The sequence below is a fragment of the Tympanuchus pallidicinctus genome, unplaced genomic scaffold (assembly GCF_026119805.1).
Source record: "Tympanuchus pallidicinctus isolate F22 unplaced genomic scaffold, pur_lepc_1.0 scaffold17, whole genome shotgun sequence".
NCBI lineage: Eukaryota > Metazoa > Chordata > Aves > Galliformes > Phasianidae > Tympanuchus > Tympanuchus pallidicinctus.
In genome coordinates, this window is record NW_026294690.1 from 2,149,869 (window position 1) to 2,177,313 (window position 27,445).

At 45.6% G+C, this 27,445-nt stretch overlaps 3 protein-coding genes across 5 annotated transcripts in view; 2 read left to right on the plus strand and 1 right to left on the minus strand.

The window, feature by feature from the left end:
• Positions 1 to 17,302, plus strand: part of USP4 (ubiquitin specific peptidase 4) — a 31,484-nt gene extending 14,182 nt beyond the window's left edge. The window contains exons 11-22 of one of the 2 annotated variants that reach the window (XM_052679304.1): positions 465 to 689; positions 1,938 to 2,021; positions 2,733 to 2,827; positions 10,210 to 10,401; positions 10,935 to 11,023; positions 11,501 to 11,716; positions 11,795 to 11,865; positions 12,871 to 12,986; positions 13,539 to 13,688; positions 14,525 to 14,628; positions 14,857 to 14,945; positions 15,074 to 17,302. In XM_052679304.1, the coding sequence (XP_052535264.1) occupies positions 465 to 689; positions 1,938 to 2,021; positions 2,733 to 2,827; positions 10,210 to 10,401; positions 10,935 to 11,023; positions 11,501 to 11,716; positions 11,795 to 11,865; positions 12,871 to 12,986; positions 13,539 to 13,688; positions 14,525 to 14,628; positions 14,857 to 14,945; positions 15,074 to 15,175 (1,533 nt within the window). In that variant the 3' untranslated portion in view covers positions 15,176 to 17,302. Of the gene's footprint in view, positions 1 to 464; positions 690 to 1,937; positions 2,022 to 2,732; positions 2,828 to 10,209; positions 10,402 to 10,934; positions 11,024 to 11,500; positions 11,717 to 11,794; positions 11,866 to 12,870; positions 12,987 to 13,512; positions 13,689 to 14,524; positions 14,629 to 14,856; positions 14,946 to 15,073 lie in introns of those variants that run through there. The other variant, XR_008205793.1, reaches the window with a different exon arrangement.
• Positions 17,303 to 19,371: 2,069 nt separating this feature from the next.
• Positions 19,372 to 23,177, minus strand: EMC3 (ER membrane protein complex subunit 3). The gene is made up of 8 exons (XM_052679339.1): positions 22,924 to 23,177; positions 22,789 to 22,846; positions 22,145 to 22,238; positions 21,432 to 21,536; positions 20,740 to 20,821; positions 20,496 to 20,575; positions 19,833 to 19,915; positions 19,372 to 19,597 (listed from the first exon to the last, which is right to left on the minus strand). Exons 1-8 carry the CDS (start codon positions 23,076 to 23,078, stop codon positions 19,469 to 19,471), a joined length of 786 nt encoding a protein of 261 aa, XP_052535299.1. The 5' UTR covers positions 23,079 to 23,177; the 3' UTR covers positions 19,372 to 19,468.
• A 21-nt stretch (positions 23,178 to 23,198) lies between these two features.
• Positions 23,199 to 27,445, plus strand: part of FANCD2 (FA complementation group D2) — a 44,648-nt gene continuing 40,401 nt past the window's right edge. The window contains exons 1-5 of one of the 2 annotated variants that reach the window (XM_052679287.1): positions 23,199 to 23,325; positions 23,683 to 23,784; positions 24,535 to 24,666; positions 25,735 to 25,802; positions 26,506 to 26,609. In XM_052679287.1, the coding sequence (XP_052535247.1) occupies positions 23,706 to 23,784; positions 24,535 to 24,666; positions 25,735 to 25,802; positions 26,506 to 26,609 (383 nt within the window). In that variant the 5' untranslated portion in view covers positions 23,199 to 23,325; positions 23,683 to 23,705. The remainder of the gene's footprint in view (positions 23,326 to 23,682; positions 23,785 to 24,534; positions 24,667 to 25,734; positions 25,803 to 26,505; positions 26,610 to 27,445) is intronic. The other variant, XM_052679288.1, reaches the window with a different exon arrangement.

Below are 27,445 nucleotides of genomic sequence, written 5' to 3' on the forward strand. Positions count from 1 at the left end.
GTAAAACAGTTTTTATTATTTTTTTTTTTAGGAAGTGTATGTGACTATTTATTTTTCCACTCAACTGACAATAGCTTATAGGTTGTTTTTTTTTTTTGCTTTTTTATGCAAATGACAACAATGCTTGAAGTATATTTATTCCTTTTTTCTCCAAGCAGTGGTGGTGGGTGGGGTGAAGAGGACACCCAGCTCTGCTTCATTTTCTTTAGGTGCTTCCACTTCCCCCGATGCAGGAAGTACACAGATTTCTGCCTTGTTGTCAAACTGCTGTACTTCTGGCTTGATACAGGGCCTTAGTTTCACTGTGAAAAATCCAGGTGTGTTAGGCTGAAAATAGAGTGTACACCCCCCTTTCTATGAAGATTTTCTCTGTATGTATTGACTTCCTGAGTTTGCTTCCATCCCCGTGCTTGCTGTGCCTCGTGTTTGTGAGAGTTAATGCTTAATTTCTGTTCTTTCTATAGGTGGTAGCAAAAGAAGCCTGGGAGAACCACAGACTGCGGAACGATTCTGTCATTGTGGATATTTTTCATGGTCTTTTCAAATCTACCCTTGTTTGTCCCAAATGCTCCAAGGTTTCTGTGACCTTTGATCCCTTCTGTTACTTAACCCTTCCACTGCCTTTGAAGAGAGATCGTCTCCTGGAAGTTACCCTGGTGTTTGCAGACCCGCAGCGCAGACCTGTCCAGGTGAGGCATGACCAAGGCAGGAATTTCTTTATCCCAGTCACTTCCTCTCAGGTTTTAAAGAGGTGGCTCAACTTTTCCTATGGTGAGGTTACCTGTGTGATGCACTGCTCTGTGAAGGCAGGAATGTGTTTGCATGGTCACGTTTAACTTATATTACCTTGGAAGAACGCAAAGGTGAAGCTTCTCTAAACAAGTAAGGATTTTCAATTTCATACAAATGGGGGAAAAAAATCTCTCTTGTAAAAAGAGAGGTATGATTTGATTGCTTTTAAAGCTTGCCTTTTTTCTGAGATAGGTACTGGTATCTACTTTTCTTTCTCTTTATTTCAAGTGAGCCTGTAGGTGGGCACACACGTAAAGTAGCCTTGTAGTTGCCATGCTTGTGCACAAGATCTGTGGCAGCCAGAAGCTCTAATGGTGGATAGACATTTACCAGAGGAAAAAGTAAAGTGGCTTTTGAGGTGTTGCTTGGCAGTATTTGCATACGTTGTGCATTAGAACCTTTGATTTATATAGTGTCATCTTGGGGGTAAGGGCTTGGTAGACACAGTGGTGATGTATGCTAAGTTGGTGGTGAATTTTGATTCTGCTTTTTGTACAGCTGTGAAGTCAAGGAGAGCTGCACTCATCACCAAGGTTTTGTAAAGAGAAGGAACAGAAGAGGGATTCACTGAAGAGATGGGAAACATAAATGAGTAGCATAGGGACTGAAAGTGTAAATTGTGCTTTGAAGAATGGAGATAAACCAAAGTTGCAGCAGCTGGAGCTCTGCTGGCTGAACTGGCCATGTTCAGTCTCACATCCCTACCTGCTGTCCTCCTGACAGCAACTCTGTGCATTTTGTGATCTCCCAGTTGAGATGCCAGAGATATGCACCACTGCCTTTCACCTCTGGTGTGTGTCACAGGAGAAAAAGTGTCTCCACTACGTGGGTTGTGCTAAGAGGAAGTGAACTGTAAGCCTGTGATGACCACGGGTGAGGGTACAGATGGATGGCATAACCAAGAAGATCCTGGTGAATAATAGTGAAACATAACTCTGTGTAGTCAAGGCAGGTGTGCTCCATGTGGCTCCCTCCAAGTGCCTGTGTGCCTTTGAGTCCTTCTCTAAAGCATACGGTTCTGATTCCCAAAGGAGGAAAGGCTGGCTGTGACCTTGAGCAGAACTAGGCATTCCAAGCTGTGTTTTCATATCCATTTGTGTACACAAGTTTGTTTTGCCTTTGCTAAGCATTATCTCTCTTTTTAGTACCGGGTTGTGGTGCCAATGATGGGGGCCATCTCAGATCTCTGCGAATCACTCTCCAAACTTTCTGGGGTTCCTGCAGAAAACGTAAGGATAAATGCAGTGTGGTGACATTGATAAATCTTTGCTGTTCTAGAGGCATTTTGATGTCGTAGTTTTTAAATGTGTAATGAGCTGAAGGATATATTTCTGTTATTACTCTATGAGAGGTTTGAATGCAATTTTTGACTGAAAAATATTAAAAAAAAAAAAGGCATGGAAACCACCTGTTTAGCCACCCACCTCCCTCTCTAGTGTTTCTGACACTGTAATTTCTTAGTAATGTGAGTTGCTCAGCCTGTTTTGAGGCCACCTCCCCTTGGATGTCCTTATAATAACAAAGGAATTGGGTGAGCTTTTTATAAAATGAATGGTTTTGTAGGTGATGGGGGAGATTTTCAGGATATCAGTGTAACACTTCAATTTATGTCAATACTTAGCGAGTTATAGATGGAGTGGTCTTTGTCTAAAATGTTAATTTGAGCTGTTGTTGCCAGCAGACAGACTTGCAGCTGTAGTATCTCATCTCTTCAGTACCTCTGTAAAATCAGTCTGTTACTTGCTTTGTTTTTCTGATCCACCTTAATGAAAGCAGCTGATGAGCTCCTGGTGCTGTTAAGGAAAACAGAGCACTGATGCTACAGGTGCTGAAAATTCTCATGGGGAAAAAAAACAACCAAGTGTTGCTTGAATTTAGCACGCATGAATTTATGTAAATATTTACTGCAATCTCTTTGCACCTCTCACTTGCTGTTCCAGATGGTGGTGACAGATGTGTATAACCATCGGTTCCACAAAATCTTCCAGGCGGATGAAGGTTTAAATCACATTATGCCGAAAGACGACATCTTTGTGTGAGTAAAGTGGGAAGATGCCACGATGCAGAGAGTGCTGAGAACCAACGTGGGTGTTACAGCACCCAGCTAACCATGGCAGGGGTTTTGCAAGAGCAGTGCTTGCTCTGTCTGTGTCCAGGTGCAGAGGACTTGTTTTGGGGAGCACGGGGGCCTGTGGTGAAGCTGCAGGTTCAGTTGTGCTTGATGTTTCCAGTGCACGTGGTGGATGAGATGACCTGGATCATCTGGGTGGAGAGCAAAGGTCGTGTTCCTTTATGGCAGCTGGTAAAAGATGGGAAGTACAGCACATGAAATGCAAAGCAGACTTTGGAGTTAGCTGCTGAGCCTGGAGCTTGTGAGGTCCAATGAGATCCAATGAGAAGCCTCCTCTTTCTCTTATGAGGCTACTCCACTGCAAGCTTGCTGTTTGTATAAGAGCATTGTGCAGTGGTGTCCTTGGGTGCAGTGAGTGGGATGCTGTGACGTGCTGTTTGGTGCTGTTCTGTCCTGCTATCCGTTGTGAACTCGCTGCTGAGGAGTCATGCCAGACTGTTTCTGAAAGTTCTTGTCGGATCATTTGTTTTCTTCAATTGCAGCTGAAGATCAGGCTGGTTAAGGTGCTATGAAGGGCATTTGGTGTCTGTATGTTGGGATATTTTAAGGCGTTAAGTTGCAAGCAAACCTTTCTCCATAACTTAAGAATGTAGAAAAGCAAGAAGGATGATGTTATAGAGATCTTTCCTTAAGTCCAGCATGGAGATGCTCCTTGCTGCCCCTCTCCCAGCAGGGTACTCTTCCTTTGATGAGCTAGGAAATGGCAACAAAGATGTTTTCCTGTAACCTGTTGCATGTTCCTTCTCAGAAAGCTGCTGTGTCTGAGTTCATCTCTGCTCCTGCACTGAACCAGAAGCGTTAGCTCAACTGCAGCCCTGTGTGTTCATTTGCAGTCGCTGTGAGGCCGTGCTGTGAGTCGCTGTGTCCTTGTGTGGAGGCCTGATTGTAAATGAGGCCGTGCTGTGAGTCACAGCAGTGAGCTGACCTGGGTTAAAAATAGCCGTGCGAGGAAGAAGAGAGACAGCAGGAGGAAACCATGCTAATCCTGTTTTTCCATGGAACCCTCTCAAGATGTTTTCAGCAGCCTGGAGTGCCTCTCTTATGGAGGCAGGCTGAAGGAGCTGGGGGTGTGCAGTGTGGAGAGGAGGAGGCTCTGGGGAGACCTCATTGCAGCCTTCAGTGCTTGAGGGAGCTTATAAGCAGGAGGGGGGCTAACTTTTTACATCATGTGATAGTGGTAGGGCGTAATGGAATGTGTTATCCTTTGGTATAGCTGAGAAATATTTTCTTTCTTTTAAGTCAGTGAGGAAAACTTGAGTGCCTTCTAGAAAGTGTTTTGCTCTTTGGGTTAAAGTCACCTCTAGCTCTGCAGAGAAGAGGTGGAAGAAGAGTTGATTCATATGACTGAAGCACAGCTCTTGTGCCTGCAGAGTCCACAGAGTGCTTGTCATGGAAAAGATCTTGTGCTGAGAGGTGATGTAGTTGGGTGTATATGCTGTTCACACTGTATGGTGCATCTCTTTTCTGCTCCTGAAAGAAAACTCTCTTTGTATTGATTAATGAACGGCAGCAGCTGCCTTGTATTAGAAAGTATGTGTAGTGCTTTTACAGCTACAGCAGTTTCACCCCAAATTCACAAATTAAAAAGCCAGGGAAGGGGGGGTAACACTGTTACCGTCCAGTCTTTGTTTTGCACTGTGTTTGCAGTGGGTATTGCCACAGAATAAACCCCAAGAAGACTTTCTGTGGTGTTGAATGGGACTGAGAAGGTCACAATTTATATGCCAGCAACTCTGTAGGCTGTTTGTTTATTGTGGTAGGAAAACACTGTTTTTTCCCTAAGATTTGTTCAAATCACTGGAGTGCCTCATGTAATAACGTGAGTCACAGGAGAGGTGAGTTTGCTGATATTGCTCCTTCTGTTAGAATCAGGTGAGAAATCTGCCCCATTTCAGGACATTGTGCCTGCAGTGCAGCAGAGCTGATGCAGAGATACAGCCCTCAGCTGAGGAAAGAGGTACTGGAGTGGGAGATCTGCTAATGATGGTACTACTTGCATGGTATGTTCTCAGGTACAAACCATCAGGAGGGTTTGAAGTTGATATGTGTAACCCAGAATATGACTTGAGGACCACGAGCTCATTTAAATTAAGGATCTTTTCTGGAATCATAAGGCCTTTTGTATTTAAATGCGTGTAATATTCACCATCTCAGATACTCAACCTATTTCCTCTTATATACTGACAATCTGCTCTTATTTTCCCCTCGTGTTCAGTGGTTTGGCCTCCTGCTGGCATGCTGTAATGAGTACATCTAATCATCGTGTTTTAGGTAACTGAAGTTAGATGGAAAATTTCTTTCACTGGAAAGGGCTCAAAAGTATAAGTAACCGAGCAATTCTAGACTGAGTTTAATCAGTACAGCATATTCAGAAAGAGATTTCTCAGATGCACATTCTCAAAATTTGTATTTAAAAATTGCAAAATTCTCAGTGGGGTCCCATGGTGGGTTTTTGTCCCTTTGGATTTTGCTGGCTGTTGTCATTCATTTGTTTTTCCTGATCTCCACAGCAAGGAAACAGAGAAGCTGTGATGATCTGAAGTTCATCCCTGCCTCTTACCAGCTTTTAAATCATCCTTTTAACCTCTCAATAGTGTCCTCATCTGAAATGTACTCCACCCTCCCACTTGAAGAAGCAAAACAAGGTTGTGTTAATAGTTGCCTGTGGCTGTTTGCTGGAGCTTGAGACTGCTGGGAACCAGCCTGCAGTGTCTGGGGGAGCTGTGAGGCCCCAGGGTTCCTGTTTCACCAGCAGCTGCCATCCCAGTGGGTGTCCTCATGCCCTGAGGCTCAGTGCTCAGCTGGTTGCCCTCTGGGTGGGCAGCAGAGCAGGAGGGGCAGGCTGCTCCTTCTTACAGGACTGTGACATTATGATATTATTTTACCAGTGCTTTTCTTGGTGTGGGAACCGAGGCTGTTAGCTGATGCCCTGGTGACTTTTATTTTTTATTTTTTTGTAAGAGAAATAAGGTGTAATGGTTTCTGAAGCTTTAGGGCCTTATGGTAACTTAACTTGGCAGCTTTTGCCTTCTGTCCCATTCTCAGCACCACCTTAAGTTGCCTGAGGATGGAGATGTGTCAGTATCAACATTCAGTCTCCTGCAGTATTTTATCTGGCTTTGCTGAAAGCAGTGGCCAAATATGGGGCTGCATATGAGAGCAATATCCCATTGCTTTGACATACCTCTGGTTTTAGAGGGCTGTGTGCTAGCCAGCCAGTGAGCTGCATGCATCTCCATTTGGAAAGCAGGGAGACATCTCATACCATAGATCTGTGCCCCTTGGGCGCACTGGGTTTGGGTTGTTTTCCTAAATTAAAAAAAAGGCAGTGCTAATACTGGAATCGTTGCTGTCCTGCTTTTGGCAATAGTACGTTTGATTTCTTGCCTTCAGATTTAGGTCCCTGTATGGGTTGCTTTCTAAGCACAGTGTCGCTTTCCACACAGCGCTGTGCTTAAAGCGTCACTGAGTGGAACTCATGCAGCACGGAGCAGCACTGCAGCTCAGCTGTGCTTTGTTCTCTCACTGCCAATTGCTCGCAGAGGGGAAGGGCCTGCTGGTACAGGCATTTAAATGTAGGCCATGCTGTTGAAATAATGAATATATGTGAAAGGCCCTGTACGAATATTGAGCTTGCACATCCTAAAAGAGATTTTAGTGGTGAGAAGAGCTGTGTTTTGGTGTTTGGTTTTTTTTTCTATTTTCACTTTAGAGAATGGGGAAGACAGGTCAGCTTTGTGACCTTGCAGTGCACCTGGATGTTCTGAGACATGCACAGTGAATGGTCACCTCCTCCCAAAGCAGTGGGAGATGTGGAATTTTGATGCAGGTGGGAGAAGGAGACTCCTTGGGCTCCATTTGGAATTGAAACTGAACCGACAGTCATTCTTAAAATATCTGTTCTGAATGGCTGTGATGTGCTTTTCCTTCCAGCTGGTCTGTTCCTGGTTTACTCATTCTTGTTGTGTATCACCTATTGTAATAGTAAAAGAGGACGAAAAGTGAATGTTACTGGACTTCCTGTTTTTTAAGTGATTTTAAGTAACTCATATGGATCCCTGTGCAAGAGGACAACAGCACATTGTTTTTCTCCAGAGAAGGATGGCTTGGAATTATAATTCTGCAAGCCTTATGCTCTTCTCTTTCTAATCATGGCAGGCTTGGAAATGAAGTATTGTCCTGCTGCAACATTTGGTAGCATTCAGCAGCAGAGCAGAGGGTAGGGTACGTGCTGAGATAGCGTTTTGTTCTAGATGTAAAGTAGGGCCTCTGGCCTGACACGTGGGACAGTGCAGCCAAAGCACAATGGGACTAACCCACTTCTCAGCAGCACTGTAAGTTATTCTCTGGAGGCATGATATTCCCGTGGAAGCTCAGAGAGATCTGTGGCAAATGACCAGGAAGTCACTGTGTAAAGGTGGTCTGCAAATCAATTTGACAAAACGAGCCCGGTGTTTGTGCTGAATGCTCTCCTTCTGCAGGCTAAGCAGGGCGCAGCGTTCAGCACGTCACTGCAATGCTCACTATTTCTTTCCCTTAGGTTCCGTGAAGTCCAGCCCCACTATAGGACCTCCGGCTCCCGCTCCAATCTAACACCCCACATGTACCATGCTGGTGATGTCACATCACCCAGAGATCCTGCTGGAGCTCGGAGCCGGCCTACAAGGGGTCAGGTAAGTGCCACCCAAAGGCAGCCTGCACAGCCCTTATCTACTCGAGCAGGACTCAGTATTTCTTCTTAGTTCTTAAGGCCTAAGAAGAAAAACGCTTAGATTCATTAATTGGATGTCTCTGATCTCTTAGCCTGGCTAATGGGGTGTACAATATAACGTGTGTAATTCACACTGATGGAAGTCTCACAAATTGATTTGCAGGTCACCTTTAACCTATAGAAGTCATATAAAATATATGTTTGGTTTGCCATGCGTGTATATGTTTGCCTTGTCTTACGACATGCTTTGTTCTACGTTTAGGTAAGATCATGGTCTTGAAAACCATAGCTGGCTGCAGGCAGGGCAGATTTGTCACCGTGACAAGCACAGCAGCTATTGCACTGAGTTGCATCAGCAAACTGCCTGATGTGACATGTTTGAGATAGGTGAGACTGCAGCAGTTGGATCTAGGAAAGTGATTGGTAGTTACTTTGAAATATCCTTTCTAAAATGTGCTTCGTTAACTTGGAACTTAACTTTAACTTGGAAAAATGATGCTGCTTGAATTCCCTCATCCTTTTGCTTGTTTTCTCAGTTGCTGTTGTTATACCCTGACCTGTGATCCATGCAGTGTTTCCCAGTTGTGTTTGATGTTATTTACATCACAGCATTTTGGAGAGAGTTATGGTTAATGTATGCATGCATTAGGTTGGCATCTAGCTCAGAGCCTTTCCTGCTAGTAGTGGCCTTTCATATAGTCCTTCTGTAGTTTTTCATGCTCCCCTGCACTTGCTTAACATTAATTCACCGGGAGACAAGTTAGCTGCTTCATTGCTCAGCGTCCCCTTGCTGAGTGGCAGCCATAGCCTGAAGCTTCCTGGTGCTGTTTTGCAGGATGAAGGCTAGTCAAAGCCATCCTGCTCTACTGTCACTTAGCTGCTTTCAGGCACTTTGCAGACCTGTCAGGAATTACTAACGCAGCTGGCCAGTGCCCATCAGTTGTATAGATTGATGCAGCCCTATAGGTTTATAGTATCAGCTCTGCTGGTTCTGAGACATCTCTAGTGCTAGAGTACAAGCTGTTCTGTGATGGAGTAGACAGAGGGCCACTTTCCTAGTCAGGAGTTGTTTTGGGGGATGTTGCAGGCTGTTTGTGAGAGATGTATGAGTAATCCTTAGCTTTTCTTATCCCATCTGTGCCGTCACAGAGGCAGGGCTTAGTTCAGGACCTGTGTGAGCATGGAGTATTGCTGGGGGCTCCTGTGATCAGCACTGCAGGTGGTGTGAGAGGCAGTCATTGGCATGGTGAGGAATGTAGGCACCTTGGACATGTTATGTACTCGTCTGCTTTGTGGGAGACCAGCTCAGAGGGTCTCCTAGAACCTGCAGTTAACTGTAAGTAATACACTGTAACTGAGTTATGTTATGTTACGGTGCTAAGTGAAATAGTTCTCTTTATAGCGGCTTCTCAGGAAACTTCAGAAGGTCTGGTGCTGTTGTCTAGCTGAATAGCACCAACAGCATAGAAAACATCAATGGCTGTTCTTAGTGGACTGTTAGATCCACTTTTTGTCGCTTGTGTTCTTGGAGGGGTATTTTTCTTCATGGCCTCAAGCTGGGAGCAAGGCTTTTGTTTAAGTAGAACGGAACAGAACTGCAACTCTGCAATTTGTTCCACTCCATCCTCTGCGAGGGTGTGCTGAACAGGGACAGAAACCTGTTTCTTGGCTTTTGCCAAGAAAGGAAGTGGCATCTCTAATGTGCAAGAGCTGTTGGTGTGTCACCTGAGTGTCATCTCAGTTAAGTGTAGTGACAACTTCCATGAAATCTCTTTTTTTCAGTTTTAAGATGGGTCTGGGACAGGTGACTCACAAAGCTGAAGAGCACTATGACTTGGACATCCTGAGGATAAGTCCTTTGTAATGAATGGTCTTGAAAGCCACGCTGGGAGCGAGAAATGCAGTGAAGTTGGACCACGTGGTTTCTTCTGACTCTCCTATCTGTGAATATCTGGTTTTGCTGTTGCATCCAGCAGCACAAATTGCAGTCAGTCTTCTCACTGCTCTCTGGAGCTGCTTTTCTTCCAGAATGTTCTTGCTGTGTGCACTGCTTTTGGATTTGTCTGTGAAGCAGGTGTTTTCAAGCTCTTGGTTTTCTGGAGTCCTGGCTGGTTGTGGTGTAAGCTCAGACCTGTAATGGTACAAGAGGCTGAGGGGGAATGTAAGACCCCAAGGAACTGAGAAGATTTCTTTCTCCAGACAGAGCAAACATTGTCTCAGTGATCTAAATGTTCATGTAGCATCTTCTCACTGATCCCATGATCTGATTGAAACATCTGATTGTCAGAATAATGTTCGGAGAGGTGAGCAGTAACACAGATGTGAATTAAGAGCAAAAGGCAGAGGGAAGGTGGCAGTCAAGTTGGTGGCAGGAACATACCCTGTGCCATTGTGAGCCATGGGAAGCAGGCAGGAAGCAGCTGTGCCTGTGCCAGGAAGGCCAAAGTACAGCCTGTATTGTCCTCAGGAGATCCTGGTCGAGAGAACTGTTGGACTGACTTGATATTGGTTCTGCCCGCTGCGCTTCTTGGCAGTAGAAATAAATAACCTGTGGACATACCTGTCTTTCAAACAGATACGAAGTCTGCAAGCCAAGTGAAGATGGCTCAGAGTACATTACTTTCTCTCTTTACTTTCGGGAAAAGGCAGTGAGGCAATCCAGCAGCACTTCAGGGACCATACTGTTTGGTCAGCCACTGCTGATATCTGTGCCAAAGCACAAGCTCACTGTGGATCACCTGTATGGTGTTGTTTTGGAGCGGATCGGGTAAGTCACATCTGTACTTCAGTGCAAAATTCTAGTGTTAGCTTGCTGAATTAGACTGTAACAGGATCACTGCATCCATTTTGATAGGAAGATTTTTTTTTTCCTTGATTTGTTTGTGGAGTACCAACCAGTATTTGCATTGTGCTATAGTGTCTGGAGGCCACAGGGACCTCCTGAAGTCCTGGTTGTCTGGGTTCTGTAAAAGCTGACTGTAAGATAATACTGGTGGTGGTCTCATGGGAAGTTACCTGCTTGGTGCTGCAAACCAGATTAGGAGCAGCGCTTGGGAAATACTGTGAGGGCTCTCACGTGGGCCACCGTAACCTATTTTGGTTTCCTATCTAATGCTTGTAAGACTTGGTGCAAGCACTGAGAACATAGACTTACTGAGCTGTTTTTGTTTGACTCTGAGAGTCGAGAGTTTTGATGCTGTGTGTGGTGAATTCTGGTTCGCTGAGGGCGTTGACAGGGTGCAGTTCTTGTGATGTACAGTTCTGTTACAGCTGTGTGGTTAAAATGTTCCCTCTGTTTAGTCGCTACGTGAAACTCCCCGTGGCAGAAGAATACTCCACACCTTGCCCAGGCAGAGGAGCGTGCAATGGCTCCAGCAGTGTGGCTGAAGGTAAAGTCTTCTCAGAACGGCTTGGAAGCTTTTGTTATCACGTGGTTTGTGCTGTGTGTAATTGGCTTGGGCTCCTGCAGATAGTTTTTAGCACTACGTGATGATTACATTGCCCTGTGGCATAGGGCTGCCTTTCTATGAAGACAACCAAATGCAGCCTTTGTCAATTCTCTTTTGGGATGTTTATTAGAGTGTGCTATCAGGTAGTGTGATGTGCTAAGCTGTGTTGGGTATATTTCCTCGTGTCTGGCAGGAGGATGTGAACCCTGATGTTTTACCTGGCCTTGGTAAAAGATAAAATACAGCTTCAGATGCAGTCGTTAGCAAGCACAGATTTATTCTTGTGTGTTTCCTGTTTATTTCTAAATGATCTGTGCACATCATAGCAGTCTTAAGCAAGCAGCTGTCAATGTGAGGTGCCAGTCTAAACTTTTCCCTGAAGGTCATCAATATTGGGCTTGTTTTAAATTTTGCCAGGTGACGTTGAAGAGATGGAGCATCAGGATGATGGACAGGAATGCAGGGAGAAGCTGGCAGAAGTTGATCCCTGCCACACTGAGGGTTGCATGCAGGTTGAACCAACGAGAGACGTGCAGCCTTGTAAGAAGCAGCATTTCACTTTTAGCCTTGTGAATTTATATGGGACCTCTGAGATAAACTCCATTGTAGAAGGAAAACTCTTGAAATTGAATGGTAATTATTGTCCTGTTACCATTTCTCTTCTTCCTCCTTACACCAACAAATTGGCAACCAAAGTTTTTCTTCTTCTAGCTTTTTCTACACTTGCTATTGACTGGGATTCTGATACGCGGAGGCTGCTCTTTGATGAACAGGAGGCACAGGTTGTAGTATGCTCTTTTCATAAGTATTCTGTGTGTAAACTTAGTACAAGGCATAGTACACAGCATGGTATTTCAATAGATCACAGTAATAAACAGTTGAAGTTGTTATGTGTGGCCCCCTGCATAGAGTTGGAGTCAACAACATGGGGTGAGTTGGTTGGGACAAGGACTACAGGTTTGCTATTGATCTGCCACCAGCATTCCTGAAAGTAGATACTTTAATTTCTATTTGTGTAGTTCATAATCCACTGAAATTAATAAAAAAAGGGAACCATGCACACCAACCCTCTTCCTTACACTTCTTACTAACAGACCACACTTGAACGATTGAGTGGCTCGGAGACAAGAGCTGGCTCACTTGAAAGTCAGAATCAACTGTGATTACTCCTCTGGGAGTTGGTAGCTTCTTTGCCCCACTGTCATTTTGGTTTCTGTCAATCATTTAAGTACATTTAGCATATGCCATAATGATTTAGCATTTGTTGAGTATTCTTAGTGTCACGCAGTGTGCTTGAGCAATGCCGTATGTTTGCTCAGCTATCTTTTTCTAGGAGTTTCATAATGTAATCAGAGAGCAGTTCAGGTTCAGTGGTCTGTTTGTCACCAGGCTATGCAGATTGATATTTAATTTTCGCTCTAGCTATCGTAGAACTATGTTGAGTGTTTTTTATCTGCTTTTGTGTGTTTCCAGTCTCTGTCACACCTTCTAAACTTATTTTTGTACTGAGGAAATGCTAATTCTGGTAGATGCTAGTCCTAGTTTATGGCTGCTAGAGTATGAGGAGTTGTAACTTCATCGGGGAGCATGGGGAGAGTGATAACTGAGGTGGAGAAAGTGCAAAGGACTGTTCACAAAGCAAGGAAGGGATGGCTGGAGGCTCGGGGTATTTGTGTGGGCAAAGGGGGCTGGAAACCACCAGCAGTGTGAACTTGGGCACGTTATTTTCACAGTGGCAGGGATTAAAGTCTATGTGAATTGAGTAAAACATGCATCTCTTTCACTAGGCGTGTGAAAAGCATGCAAGTGTGTTACAGCCACAGAAGATGAAGGCAGTGGTAGCCCTTAAAGACTGCATAGAGCTCTTTACTACAATGGAAACTCTCGGTGAACACGACCCTTGGTAAGAGCTTCTTTCTCCCTTTTTATATACTATAAAATGCTGTAACTGCTTGAGCTCGTGATTTGTCCCAGGATTCTGGTGATTTCTCAGGTCTGTCTTTTAGTGTGTGGGAGATGTCTCTTCTGTGGTCAGTTCACTCAGTAGGCTGTAGACCTGGGCTAATGGAGAGTGGTTTTTTTCCTTGTTTCCTGCTGCCTTTAAAAAAGGCACTGTATATGTAGAGATCTATTTTTAATTCCCCACCATACGTCTGTCTTTCAGACAGCGTCGGAAGAAGCATTTGTGATATCAGTGAAAGCAGGTGGCTACTTAAAGGTTTTGCACTATTTTCTTTCCAGCTTGTGCCAGTCTTGAGGCACTCTTAGTTTTGCCTAAATCCTCAGTCCAGTAGGATGTTCTACCAACAGAGTGAAAGTAAGTGGTAGCTTGGAAACCTCCAAGGAATTGCATGTTCCACAAGCTAAAAGGGGCTTCTGTGAGGTAGGGACTGAACCACATTACTGACGTGTCCTCTGACTTCTTTCAGTTTTCTTGTTTGTACTTTTTCCTCAGGTATTGCCCTAACTGCAAGAAGCATCAGCAGGCCACAAAGAAGTTTGACTTGTGGTCTTTGCCCAAGATTTTGGTAGTGCATCTGAAACGCTTCTCATACAGCAGATACTGGAGGGATAAACTCGACACTGTTGTGGAATTCCCTATCAGGTAGGATCCTTCCTTTGAGCCAGTCTTCATATTAAGAGCTGGTCAAGAGGAATCTAGTTCAGATGCTTGATGTTTTGTGAGCTCGTTATTAATGCTGTAACTGGGACAGATCTGTCTTATGGCTTTGAGCTACAAGACAGCAGGCATGAATGGGTAATAGCCTCCAGATGCAGGACACATCAGCAGTTTGCCTGCTGCTCTAATCCCTATTGCTCTGCTACTGGGCAGATGGAGTGGGCCAATATGTTACATGTTAGAGTCACTCCTAGGAAGGCCAGGAATGTGCATCAGTTCTGACTCAATCTTTTGTTTGTTTGTTTGGTTAGTCTTAACATTAATCTGTTCCACACATCTCAAAGAACACCAATTAACAGGCAGGTGTTGTTTCTTTTGGAAAAAAAAGATTAAAACGATGGGTTTCCTGCTGAACCAGATGTATACAGAGAATTGAGGAAACTTATTGTGCAGTGTTGTTTGTAGTCCTGAATGTTGCAAAAGTATGAGATGAAAGCCTGCCTCCTCCCCTGCCTTCTGCTTGTCAACATTCTGCAACAGGATGCTGGTGTTGTTCGCTACTTCTCTTTTACTTTCTACTCCACAGGGACATGCTCAGAGTTGGTTTTCATTCAGCACCTCCTTCTCAATTGTTTTGCAGCACCCCACGAGTTTACCAGGACCTGCCGTGTGTGGGACGGCCGATGTTTGGGTCTCTATGCTGATAACTGTTCAACATGAGAGCACAACACGTAGCTTCACCAGCGCTGCGTGCTAACAGAGCTGCACTGATGTGAAAGTGCAGACTGTTGGCATACTGATATTTTTGGATTTCCTTCCAGGGGTTTAAACATGTCCGAGTTTGTCTGTGACCCAAGAGGAAGCTCCTATGTCTACGACCTCATTGCAGTTTCCAATCACTATGGAGCCATGGGAGTAGGCCACTGTGAGTCTCTTTTTTTTTCCTGTTCTTTCCTGCAAGGACTTATGCAGGGGGGATGGGAGGAGGGCTCTGTGCACTGTGATTTACAGCAGCCCTCACTAAAAGTTTCTAGTACAGTGTCAAACATGAAACTGTGGAAGGCTAACTCTTGGACAGCCTTGCATGGTTGGTTTGAGTTTTGAATGTCACTGGTGCGATGCTTCCCTGAGCTGCAATTTCTTCTCCCAACAGACACTGCCTATGCAAAGAACAAGGTGAATGGCAAGTGGTACTACTTTGATGACAGCAGTGTATCGTTGGCTTCAGAAGACCAAATAGTGGTGAGTACTTGGCCTGCAGCTAATCTGAGTTTGTGCTAAGGGCTGCTCCTTGCTTTGGGCATTGTGTTTCTAGCCAGCCTACGTGGATTATTTCAATCTTTCAGATTCTTTGTCTTTTTGTTTGGTAGACAAAAGCTGCATATGTGCTGTTTTATCAGCGCCGAAACGATGAGGAACATGTTGCCCCATCTCCTCCCCAAGAAGAGTGTGATGGCATGGATACCAACTAAGCACCTCCTCCAGCACTCGACCACCATGTTAGAGGTCCCTCCTGAAGCCACCTCTGAGGCATCTGAAGTTTTTTCTCTCTTCTGTAGGAGTCGAGCAGAAAATCTAGCACTGAAAGATTTGGTGCTTGGGGTTACAAAACAGCACGGGAAAGCCAGGAATAGGTGCTGAATCTCAGATATTTAGAAGCCAAAAATAATATATATTGGAGCTTTGATAAAGTTCTTTTTAAACTCTGTCTGAGCTGTGTGGCTTGAGGCAAGGGTCAGGGCTGAGCCGGGGCTGTGGGACGTGGGTTAAGGTCTGTAGCTGGGGTTTGGGTAGTATAGCCTGAATCAGAGGTCACAGCTGAGTGTGGTGGGGCCCACGGAGGAGCACAGTGGGTAGGATTCTGTGAATTGATGCAGGGGCTTCCTGTCAACCCTGTGGAGTTGCTGACGGGCTCTGCTTGCGTCAGTGAGGCTTGTGTACCCTTTCTGGAATCTCTCAATTCAAATCTTTATACTTCTGGCTTGTCTGTTACCACCTCTGCCATTGTACTTTGATTCTCTTGCTTCAACACCAAAGTTTCTCTTACTTGCGTCCTTTCATTTGTGGATGCAGTTGAGACTCTTGTGGGCAGTTCTTACTCAGCCTCTGTTAGTGACAGCACAAAGGAGAATGGCTTTAAGAGGGGAGATATAGGTTCGGTATTTGGAGGGTGGTGAGGAGCTGGCATTGCTGCCCAGGGCTGTGATGCCCATCCCTGGAGGGGTCCTGGACAGCCCAAGCTGGTGAGGGGAGCAGCCAGCCTACAGAAGGAGTTGGAACCAGATGATCATTCGGGTTCCTTCCAGCCCAAGCTGTTCTATGATTGTAAACATGAATACCGAATCTGCAAGGTTGGCAATTCTTGTCTGGTGTGTCCTTTTGCCATAGTTACTCTGTTTTGCTCCATCCTTCTAATACAACTGGGAAATGCTCTTCCTCTCTTCCACCTTTACCTGACTGGCTCTGTTTCTTGCAGGAGTTCAGCTTTCCTCTTGTATGAGGATTCTTGTGAGCAGCAGATCAGGTTAGTCTTCAGAGGAGAACTGTCTTTTTCTCATTAAAAAAATTAGAAAAACTTAGTTTTCATCTGTTTTTGAGGGAGATGTTTAGCTCAAGGTGGTAAACCACACTGCAGGGGTCCTCCTTGCAGCCAGGTGCACTGGCAGAACAAAAGGCCAAGAGAAACTACTGTCCCTCCTGTGAGATGTGTGCTTGGAGTCGCTCTGTCCTCTCTGCGCAGTTCCTGTGGCTTCATTGCTGACTGTAGCTGTCTTCTCTGGCTGCCAGTGTTGAACAGTCGTTGTTTAACTCTGACCACAGCAGCTCAGCTCTCTTTGCTCTGCTCTGAGCAACAAACCCCATAGGAGGTCATCGTGCACCAGTCCCTGGACCTACGCTGTGCTGCGGCTGTGCAAAGGCTGCTCTGTCTGTCCTCCAAGCAAAGGGAAGTAGGGGGGGCAGCCCCCCATGGCTCCCTGCCAGGGCATGAGAAGAAGGAAGGACTGTCTCTAGCTGGCACATAAGTATTATTACCCCCTTCTGCGGAGTTTTGCTTTTAAAGCGTTAAAAGTTGAATTTAGAGATCAGAATTGCTTAGTTGTTTCCGCTGTTCTGGTTTGTGGGTTGTCTCGGATTTCTTTTTTACAGCTCTTAGTATTTTATTTCTGTTTTGAGGGGAGTATCCCCAAAGCAGTTTTTAACTGTAGCACTGCACTGAATTATTCTGATTGGCATTTCTTAGGTTACCCTGAAAGAAAACCACATGGGCATTCCAAAATGGAGAGGTGGGAGAGGCAAGAGGAGAGCAAAATAGCTCTGTAAAGGCAACTTCCATCTGAAGTTTGTTCTCCTCTTTACCTCCTTTGCTGCACTGACACTGAGAATTCATCAGTGGGGCTCAATCTCTGATGCTCAGATGCTGAGCAGACACTGTTGTACTGCAGAAAGAGTGGCCCAGCTCTTATTCTCTGTCTCAGAGCTGATGGCTTTGGCTGGTGTGAGTCTGCCGTAACACCAGACCTGTTTTTTTGGAGTAGCACTTTGTAAGTGGTTGGATGCGTTGTATGAAGAGGAAAATTAAAGAGTGGTTTGCACTGAAACTGGGTTTTGTTGTGTGTTTGTCTGTTGCTAAGTGGCCTGAAGTGCAGGTTGAGCAGCTGCTGGTTGTGGGGATGCCTGCTGCAGCAGGAGCTCTTTCAGCTGGAGCACAGTGAGTGCCGTGCAGGGGAGCAGTGCAGTGCTGTCTCAATCTGAAAGTTTGTTCTCAACGTTTGCTTTTTCTCCACTGCAGTGCTGTGCTGGTCTGTGGTGGTCCTTGCCTTTCTGCAACGTTGGGCAGCCTCAGTTGTGCCTTTCTCATCATCCCTCTGCAGATCTGGGGGAGGCTGCATTCCTTCCGGCCATTTTTGCCCCGTAGCTTCCCTGCTTGCGGCCGTACCACTGAAGTTGTCCTGCAGCTACTGTGGTTTCCCAAGGCATGCTAAATAAGTACCTTAAGCTGGAAAAGGTCAAGGAAGCAAGTTAAATGCAACAGGCTTGCATGCATTTAGCACATGCAGGGAATCTGGAGGATTGTCACCAAGCCTGCAGGTCGAGGACAGTTGTGAAGGTGAAAACCTCGTGAAGGGGTGTTGAGGACTGGCTTGAAAAAGAAGGCCGTGTTCAGAGTATGAAGGAATTTGAGCAAACAACTAGCTGCAAGTTGTGCTGTGTGAGAAAGCCCTTGTGGGAAGTAGGCCTAGTGGGGAACTTGGCGGTTACAGGTTGATGGACATGAGTGATAGCCAATGAGAACGTGGCAAGTGAACTTAAAGGTTATATAGGATGTTGCTCTACCATTAAACGTTGGATTTAGTTGCTAACTCGTGTCGAGTCGTCGCTAAGATCCTGCAGAGGGGGCTTAAAGCTCGTGCTGTGATTGCAGTGTAACAGCTGAAGGGCTTGGTCTTAGAGCCTGAGAGAAGGTTAGAAGAGCCTCAATAGAAAATGGCAGTTACTGAGCTGCACTGTGAAATGCTGACCATCAAAGCGTGATGTGAAACCCATCATGGATATCTGTGGCTCCAGGGGAACGAATACGTGGTTGCACATTTCTCTTTTCAGTGAAGCAGGGTGGTGTGCAGTGTTCTGGGAAATGAGGCAGAGAAAGAAATAGGGAAGGAATAAACTAATTGGTGAGAATCAAAGAATGCCTTAGGTTGGAGTGAATCTTGAAGATCATCTAGTTCCAAACACCCTGCCGTGGGCAGCATTGCCACCCACCAGCTCAGGCTGTCCAGGATCCCACCCAGCCTTTCCTGGAATGCCTCCAGAGAAAGAGCATCAACAATCTTTCTGGGCAACCTGTTGCAGTGCCTCACCAACATAAAAATAAATAAATAAATAAAGAGGAAGTTGAAGGACAGATTTAAGTTTTATGTAATAAGTTAGTGGCAAAAGCCTGTGCTGATTTCTGCCTTTTAATATTAAAGCAAGAGCTTGGAAAGAAGGGAAAGCAAAATGGAAGTTTGCTAAGGTGGAGGTGATCAGAGACTGAGCCAGTGCAGGGGCTTGTGGGGAACGTCTCATGCAAGAATGTCGTGGACAGGATGACTTGAAACACCAGTTGTACTGTCAGTGAAGTATTCAGGAATGAAACCTCTTGAGGAAAGAGCAGGAAACGTCTCGGAGCTAAGATTCCTGGCAGGGGGGCAAATAATGTGGAAATGACAGAAGCTCTCAGAGGAGGGTCCTTACCTGTGCTGGGAGGCAGGCATCGCGCTGATCGTGCCTCTCCACTGCACAGATGTGGTGCTCCCATCCCTGATGCCAGGGATCCTTGGGAACGTGCTGCCAAGTGGCAGTGAAAGAGTTGGAACTGCCAGACGGAAGCAGAGGCAGTTGGGAGCAGCTGGCACACCCTGTCCCACATCAGGATGAATGCTGGTTGTGGTGCTCAGCCTTGCGCTGCTGTTTCTCTCCTTGTGGCTGTGCCATTGGCGCAGCAAATGCTGCAAGGCAGGAACAACCTAGGAAGGGAATATTCTGGCCGTGCCTGGTGGGGCTCAGCTGTGGGGTCACTGCCACCTTGGGATGCTCTTGGGAAAGTCTGGAGTCCCTGAGGGCACGCTGCTTATCATATGCATATCACATACTTGGGCCTCAAATGACAGTTAAGTAACTGCAGTACTGAATGTGCTGTGTTTCTTTTATTCTTAGCTTTGCTAAATACATTAGACTGTTTTCTTTTCAAATCTTTTTTACAAGAAGAGACAGCATTTTCAAATTCAGAAGATGGAGGTCTGTAGTTCTTCCTTAAACATGCCTTCAAAATGGAGGTCTTTTGCCATAAGCTCTTCTTCTACATCCTCTAAAGCCCACTGATGATCAGTCAGTTCTAAAGCTTCCCATTCCGTCTGCATTGAAATGAAAAAGAGGTAGAGGGGAAAAAAAAGCAGATTTGAATTGGATTTAGATCAGATACACCTGTCTTATCAAGTTTGCTTCAGTGTGCTGTAGAGCTGCCAAACCTGGGGCAACTTGTATTATACCTCATCAGTTATCACCTCTAATTTTAGGAACAGGAAGCCAGAGTGCTTCCCTTGGTTGACATGGGGAAAGCAAAAGGGAATGCAGGTGAAAATACTGTACCTTAAATGCTTTGTTGGTATCTGCTGGCATGGCCATTGCTGCCCCTGTCATTTGTTCTTGCATCACCCTGGACTGATCTGCAGCTACAAAAAGAGAAATGAGAGGTTTATTTTTATTTGCTTCACTAAGCAGTGCTTGGAGCACAGAGCCTCTGGGCAGCACTAGAAAGCTGGAGAACTCATCTCCTCCCTTCTCCCCCCTGAAACAAAACATTAACTTGGCCATGTGAGTTCTCACGAGACATCCTGTCCCTGTTCCTTACATCTTAGCTAAATTTACTTAAAATATGCAGGCAGATGGAGGAAAATATGGTCCTTTACATTCCCCATCACCATCTTGCCTTGAATGTAACACTGACTACTGCAGCCTTTGTTAAAACTTATCCTTGCCAGCAATAAATCGAAGCCAAGATCAGAAGTTTCTACTTTCCAATTTGATGAGAAGGAAAGCATGGGTTAATTACCACAGAGGTTTACAAACAGTCAGCTAACAGCTGGTGCAGGAGAGATGAGTAATTGCTCCAGGTGATGGCAAACCTGGCTAGTGGAAAGTAATTTCAAGGAAGTGAGAGAGGCTTTTTGGTTGGAAATGTAAAAATGCTTCCACAGCAAGTCATTTAATGAAAGGAGAAGCCAGCTCCTCCCCAGAAGTGACAGGACTTACCATTATCTTGACCCAAAATGAGAGTATAAATGCTTCTGAGTCCAAACACGTTCAAGAAGTACCAGGAAGCAGAGCTCACCCTGGAAAATCAGAATAAGCATTTCTGACTTCAGTTTAAAAATGCCTGTTTGTGACAGACGTTGCTTGTGACTTGACTTCACAAGCACGCACAGGCTATTCAAGGGTTTTTAAGACTTTCAGAATATTCCAAATGTTCACCTTTGAGTGTGGAGAACACACTTACCAGGATGCATCTAAAGTGAGCAGTTCAATTCCCTGCTGCAACATTGGTTTGAAACGCAGTGTCAGAGGAAATGGGACCTTTGCTGAAGGACAAAACAAAACCCAGTTTCACAAGGTAACACAGCATACTTGCAGAGGAGATTGCAAAGCCAGTAGATGTTTCTTTCATTACATCTAGTGCAGTCTGAAGGTAATGCATAAAATAACAATGCACACTTTTGAAAAAGCAGTCATTCTAATTTTTATTTTAAAATGAAACCTTTTAAAACCATCATAGCTGTTGTTTCAGTGAAGGGAAACGTCTTTTGTTAAGGAGACAGTTACTGCATAAGCAACAAGGAAAACAACCCACAAAGCTGTGCATTTAAGGGAGCCTGCTTGATTTGCAAACTCTGCATGACACAGTAACTGACTGCTGGACAAGAGGAAAATCCCCTCCATCAATTTGAAGTCTAAGAAGTTTTAATAAATAACTCTTTTCACCACTAGACCTGTTCCCAGTAGAAGCTGTTTTGTTTGTCATCACGTCCAGTTCTCTGAGAATAACCTTCCTTCCTTTGCTTTGGGACGAGCCAATCACTGTGCTTCATGCAGCAAGCCAGATTCACCCTGCTTCCAGGTATGGGATCAGATTCCTCTAGAGGTCCTCACCCACCATGGCCAGACACTCAGGCTGTTATTCCACACTCTTACTTGTGACAAACCCTGAGAACGTCATGTTGATCCAACCGCCGATGAGGATCATAGGCAGCACGTTGGTTACATTCCCTTTCATCATGTCTGTCAACATGGTAGGATCTGCAAATCAAACACAGAACATCACGTAGCAGGGCAGACAGGAGATAATGCTTCCACCAAGGTGAGGTGCCTCAAATACAAAACTGAACGAGAGCTAACAGTTCTACCCCGCTATCTACCTGGATCTATTAGTTTCTACTGTCAGTCATCAAATATTTTGCAAGATAAGATGAGCAGCTGTTGTGGCAGCAGCTGCTGCTGAAAGCATCTTTTGTTTTCTGCTGCATATGTCCCATCCCAGTCTGGGCCCCTCTGTGAGGCTGCTTACCTAAAAAAGCGGCAGTGAACAACTCAGCCAATTTGCTATTGATGTCTTTGGAGCCAATAACGAGTTACGCATTTAGAGATGGTCCTGCTGGAGCTGGTGCAGAAAAACGACAGCAGGACTCCCATTTCTGGCCGTACTGAGAGGCTTGTCTCACGAGACCACGATGCTGAAGCGACCCAACACACTGCTACCTCCCCTCTCCTCTGCCCTCCAGCCTCAGCTCATTTCCCACCTCCGCCCTCACATTCACTGAACTCTTTGCCAAGGTGGTTCTCCTTGCTACCTCTGCAGAAAAAGACATCTTCTCCCTCCCACCTGTGTTCACCACGCCGTAACACACCTGTCATTGGTGAAGGAGGCACCACCTTTCTTTTCGTTTTCTTAAAAAATCCATCTTCTGGGTTATTAAAATAGTATTTCCGGGTCAGGAAAGACTGAAAACAAAAAGAGACAATGCCAGCATCGTGAGCAATGAAGGACAGCAATATTTCTTTCTCATTTAAACACTTCAGGAGTGTTTTTCTCTGATGACGTTTTTCTCAGCTACTTCACTATCTGGATGCCCTGAAGCTCATTACTTTGATGTTTCCCCAAGTACCAACTTTCTGTCTTGCCAAAATTCCTGAAATAATCCTACAAGTTATCTTCAGAAAAATCCACCTTTCACACTTTGTGCAAAGCTCCTGTTGGCTCTGCACCGACACCAGACAGTTCCACTCCCCCACCCCAACTTACAGCTTTTACAGTACACGGATTAGGCAGCAACTGAGCAAATGCGAGCAGCCGACTGCCTCATTCTCCTGAGCTCTCAATCCCTGCGGGTTTACCGGCAGCTGTTCAGCGCGGCGCTTTGGAGGCAGGTTTCACTTCAGCACGCCAAGCCAGGCGGCAAACCAGGGAGGGGGCAGCGAGGTCCCTGTGCCCAACCTCACCTCGGGGCTGCGCTCCCACTGTGAGACTCGAGCTGCCCACGCACCTCCGTACCTGCTTCGGGATGTATTTTCCATTCTCCCGCAGGACCCTGCTGCGAATCAGGACTTGGCTGCAAAAGAGAGGGGCGGTGTGAGCGGCGGCGGCGGCACCCGTGGGGCCGGGAGAGCGTCGGGGCCGGGGCCTGACCTGTCCGACACCTGCTCCTGCGTAAGGCGCTTGTCGCTCTGCAGCAGGATGGAGACGTAGTGGCGGATCATGCCCACGAAGAAGGTGATGAAGACGATGGGCAGCACCACCCACAGACGGATGTTGGAATCCAGCAGCAGCTCGGGCTCGCTCATCGTGACTCCGTTCCCGATCCGATCCCGGCCTCGGTCCTGACCCGGCTCCCGCTCGGGCTCCGGCCGCTTCCGGGCCGCCCTAGGCCCCGGCTCCGCTTCCGCTTCCGGTGTGCGCCGGAAGGACGTCACCGCGCGCTAAAGGCGGGAAGCTCGAGCTCCAGTAGCGCCGGTGCCGCCTGAGGAGCGGCGGCTGGAGCGAGGTGGGCTGTGAGCAGACGGTTTTCTTCTTCAACGGTAACCTGCGAAGGTGAGTCGAGAGCGGTTTCTTTGTCCTAAACGCTGCCGCCTACCCGGAGGGGACGAGTCGGAGGGGTTCGTGCTGAGAGCTTCCGCGAAGTCAAAGCGTGGTGTGACAGCTCTGACATCTCAGCACTGGGCAATGGAACAGAGCGGGGTGATGCTGCTCAGCCGATCCATCCGTCTGCCTCTGAGAAACGTATTCTTAGGTCGTTTCCCTTCACTGTTCGCTGCTTCATTCTAGAGTTGTTACAAAACAAAAAACCAACAAACAACAACAAACTAAAACAACAAAAAAGCCCTCATCTCAAACTGAATTAAAATCACAACTCCTAAACTCACTTGACCTTTTCCCCTGTTCTTACAGGCAGCGACAAAGGATTTGTTATCATGGTTTCGAAAAGGAAGTTGTCTAAAATTGATGTTTCTGAAGAGAGTTCCAAGACAGACCTGCAGAGTAGGTGCTCAGGTACCCCGTGGTGAAGGGAAACCCTCTGGTAGTGGCAGCAGCTGTTGTAATGATGGCTTTGGCAACATCAGCAGCTGCTCATTAGTAACACTACTGATCTTTAACAGTATTATTTTTATAAATCACAATAAAATAACAACACTAAAAGCAGTACTGTGCACCATATCTTTTCTCAGTCCTTGTACCTTTGGTCAGTGTTAACCTGCTGGAGCTTCAGTGCCTTTGGAGTGCATAGATCAATCCCATTTGTTCAAAATGGATATCTCTAAAAAGCAGCCTCTTTATGTGGCTGAAAGGAAAACGTTTTGCTTTAGCAGGTGGATGGGATACCCATGTTGCAAATGCGGTGGGAGAACCCAGGTTAAATCTGTGCTTTTCAGGGCAGAGAACGTATGTGCTCCATTCACTTGTTAGCAGATATGTCTTCCTTGAGAGTAAGGCAGTGAAAGTGCCTGTGGTTGTGGAGCACTAAAAGGGGAGAGCCAGAAGTGTTCCCTTGTGGTTTTGTGCTCAGGGGTGGCTGCTTCCCAGAACTGCATTGGAGTTTGGGTTAGCTAACAGCTGCTGTCAAATACAGCCTCACAGCACTGCTGTTGATCTGGTTCTGCAAGCGTATTCTTGTGTTACATTGTTAAGGTTAATTGAAGGGTAACTTTTGTGAAGGTTAATTTTAAATTAATTGTTTTTACGAAAGATTCGGGCTTCTCTTTTTTGCACAGCAATTTGATGTAGGTTGCCTTGTTTTCTCAGAAACAAAGAAGCCACGGGTTTCTGATAAGAGGACTCCTGCCCAAGGTGGATTGGAGAATGAGGGAGTATTTGAAGAGCTCCTGAGAACATCAGGAATCATACTGAAAGCTGGGGAAGGACAGAATGAAATAGGTACCTGCCCACTTGTGTGTGAAAACCTGCAAAGTTGACTGTTATAAGGCAAAGATGCATGTTAGTTTTGGAGGAAAAAACACTCTGGACAGCTTTTTCCCAATTTCGGGGAAACTTTCATCTGGCCTCTTATTTGCTTTATACTTTGTGAATCAAGTAGTTCCTGCTTGAATGTATCATCCAAACTCATTAAGTAGATTTTTAAGCTTGTACATGGCAAGCCAAAAGACTTTTGAGAGACTGTTAGAGGTAGATGCAATCTAACCTCATTCCATTTATGATTACAGTATTTTTCTATTAGTCAGACCAAGATGGATGAAATAACTATTGCTTCATTGAGTTACAGAGCCAAGAGCTCTGAAGCAGGAAAACAAACTCTGTAGTTCATACAAGGCCTTCAGCAAATGGAGGAAACGTGCTGGATAAAGCTGCTTCACCTTTGTCATAATTTAAGCAGCTGAAAGTTGAATGGCACAGCCCCACACAGGGCTCTCCATGTTCCAGCTCTATGATACAAGGAAGCTGTGTTGGCCCTGTTGCTGCAGTGTGGTTTGGGCAGGAGAAGGCTTCTTTGGGACGGCAGGGATGCTGGGGTTGCTCATTTGCGTGACGTTACACAGCACATCATGTGAATGGGCTTTGCTTGTGGTTATGGAATTGCTTCTGCTGGCAGCTGGCTACTCTGACAAGTTAGGCAAAGGGTCCTTTGTGTTGCACATCTGGTAAGGATTGTGTTGCACTCTCAAGGACAAAAAGGAAACAAACCTGGGGAATTCTTCCTCCTCTTCTTGATCCCTTGTTCAGTCTCGAATAGGTTTGTCTTTATCTACCAAAAAACAGCAGGGATTTGTCCATCGAGGCTTTTTATGCTACTGGCTGCCTGCAGCTCAGGGTGGAGAGAGCACAAGTGGTGACAGTGCCCAGGGTTTTGCTAAGTGGAGCTCCTGATAGAGCAAGTGCCAAAATAACGCGGGATGGTCCTGAGAGCTCGTGTCTCATGTAGTCGTTGTGATGTCATGTGGCTCCAACGTGTCAGTGCCTTTCTTCTCTTTTGAAACCTCCCCTTAGCTGTGGATCAAACGGCTTTCCAGAAGAAGCTCCGCGTGGCCCTGGAGAAGCACCCATCGTACCCAGGTGTAAGTAACTGATTGAGCTGTGGCAGGAGCCAGATTGAAAGTGCAGCCCAGGTTCCCTAATCCTCTCAGTGCTTTCATCCCAGCATTTTGGTCTCATTGTTCTTCTGAACGCTCAGGAGTGAAGCGATGACCAGCCAGTGTGTCTTACCACTGAGATTGCTTTTGCACAATTCCAAATGCAAGTGCTGCATTTCCACTGCCATGCCCTATCAAAGTAATTCACTGGCAATATTGCTCAATAGAAACAGACTCTGAAGTGAGCAAAATCTCTACCTTACCTTTCTAGTGAAGGCTGTGCTTGGTTTCTATTAACTGGGAGCTGACAACATGAAAGCTGCCACAATGTGATGCTCCTCTCCAGCTAACAAACCTGGAGGAAACTCCCGAGGCCAACAATTTGAATCCTGCAGATGTTTTTGGATGTAGCTCTTGTCACATTGAATGTTGCTGTTCTCGCCAAACAGAGAGTTGAGGAAAGCCCTTTTAAGTCAAAGTGAAACATGAGACTTGTTTTGTAGAGCAACTAATGTTTCCTTTGCGTTTAAAATAGAATTTATCTAGCATTCCTTCTGTCACAATTTCTGTCTCTGGCTATGCAGCGTAGGAAACCCTGCTGGTTTCATCACTTGCTCACAAACAGCATCCTATAGGACAGCAGCTGATTGAAATTATCCACTTCTTGATAAGTCAATCTGCTTTCCAGGTTGTGAAGCAGTTTATCGGTGGATTGGAGTCTCACATTAAGGACAGAAGTCAGTTCAAGAACTGCCTCTTGCCATGCACTCCTGCACGGACTGAGGGGTCAAGGTTAGGAAAATGTACTTTTGTGCTCCCCTTTGGTCAGAGCTGGTCTGTACTTAATGCCTTATAGCACTGAGCTGAGTGGAGGGAAAAGCCACAGCTCTGGCTGATGCATGACAAGACCTGTGCCTTGTGCAGCACTGGCCAGTGTAATGCAGTTCCCTACTAAAAGCAGTAATTGTGAAGTGGTAAGTCACAGAACTTACAAGCTGCCCGTGGGATGAGCTGAGTCCCCTGGCATTTAACTGCAAGATCCAATTATTTCGCTATTCCAAAGCTTTCCATTGCTGTTGTTCTTGGCCAAAATACACTGAACTAACAGTGCTTTCAGCACTGTACCTGAGTCTTCAGGTTCATTCTGAAGAAGCAGACCCTGTCATCTTTTGGGTTGAGTGTTTTCCCCTTTCTAATACGCTTGGGAAACCTTTCTCACACCCAACTGCTGGCTTTATGGCAGCTGAAGCCTTCAGTTTGTTGTGATGCTGGGTTAGGAACATCCAGCCAGCATGTAACTTTTATTTTTTTAATGGAATGCCTTTAGATTTCTAAACTTTCCTATGTTCTAAAACATTGGAAATTCTCCCACAGCAAAGGTAATGATGAGATGGTTAGGATTGGAATTTGTTAAAACCTGGCAACTGATTTTCATTTTGCACTTATAAAAGAATTCTGGCCTTAGAAGTCCTGAAAATGTATTTTCCTGGCAATGATTGAGTAAGGAGTATATACCCTAATGTACCATCTCTTTGGTTTGGGGGTGCTTTTGTGATATATATACATATGTAAGTGGATTTGAAAAAAAAAAAGAAGTAATAGGCAGAGGTGGTCTGCTCTCCTCATGT

Excerpts from the sequence above, each read along its gene's own strand:
- EMC3 (XM_052679339.1), bottom strand. The coding sequence starts at position 23,078 with ATGAGCGAGCCCGAGCTGCTGCTGGATTCCAACATCCGTCTGTGGGTG. Across the intron at positions 20,576-20,739 it reads CTCACTTTAGATGCATCCTG|GGTGAGCTCTGCTTCCTGGT; the intron begins GTAAGTGTGTTC and ends CTGATTTTCCAG. Across the intron at positions 19,916-20,495 it reads CATTTTGGGTCAAGATAATG|CTGCAGATCAGTCCAGGGTG; the intron begins GTAAGTCCTGTC and ends CTCTTTTTGTAG.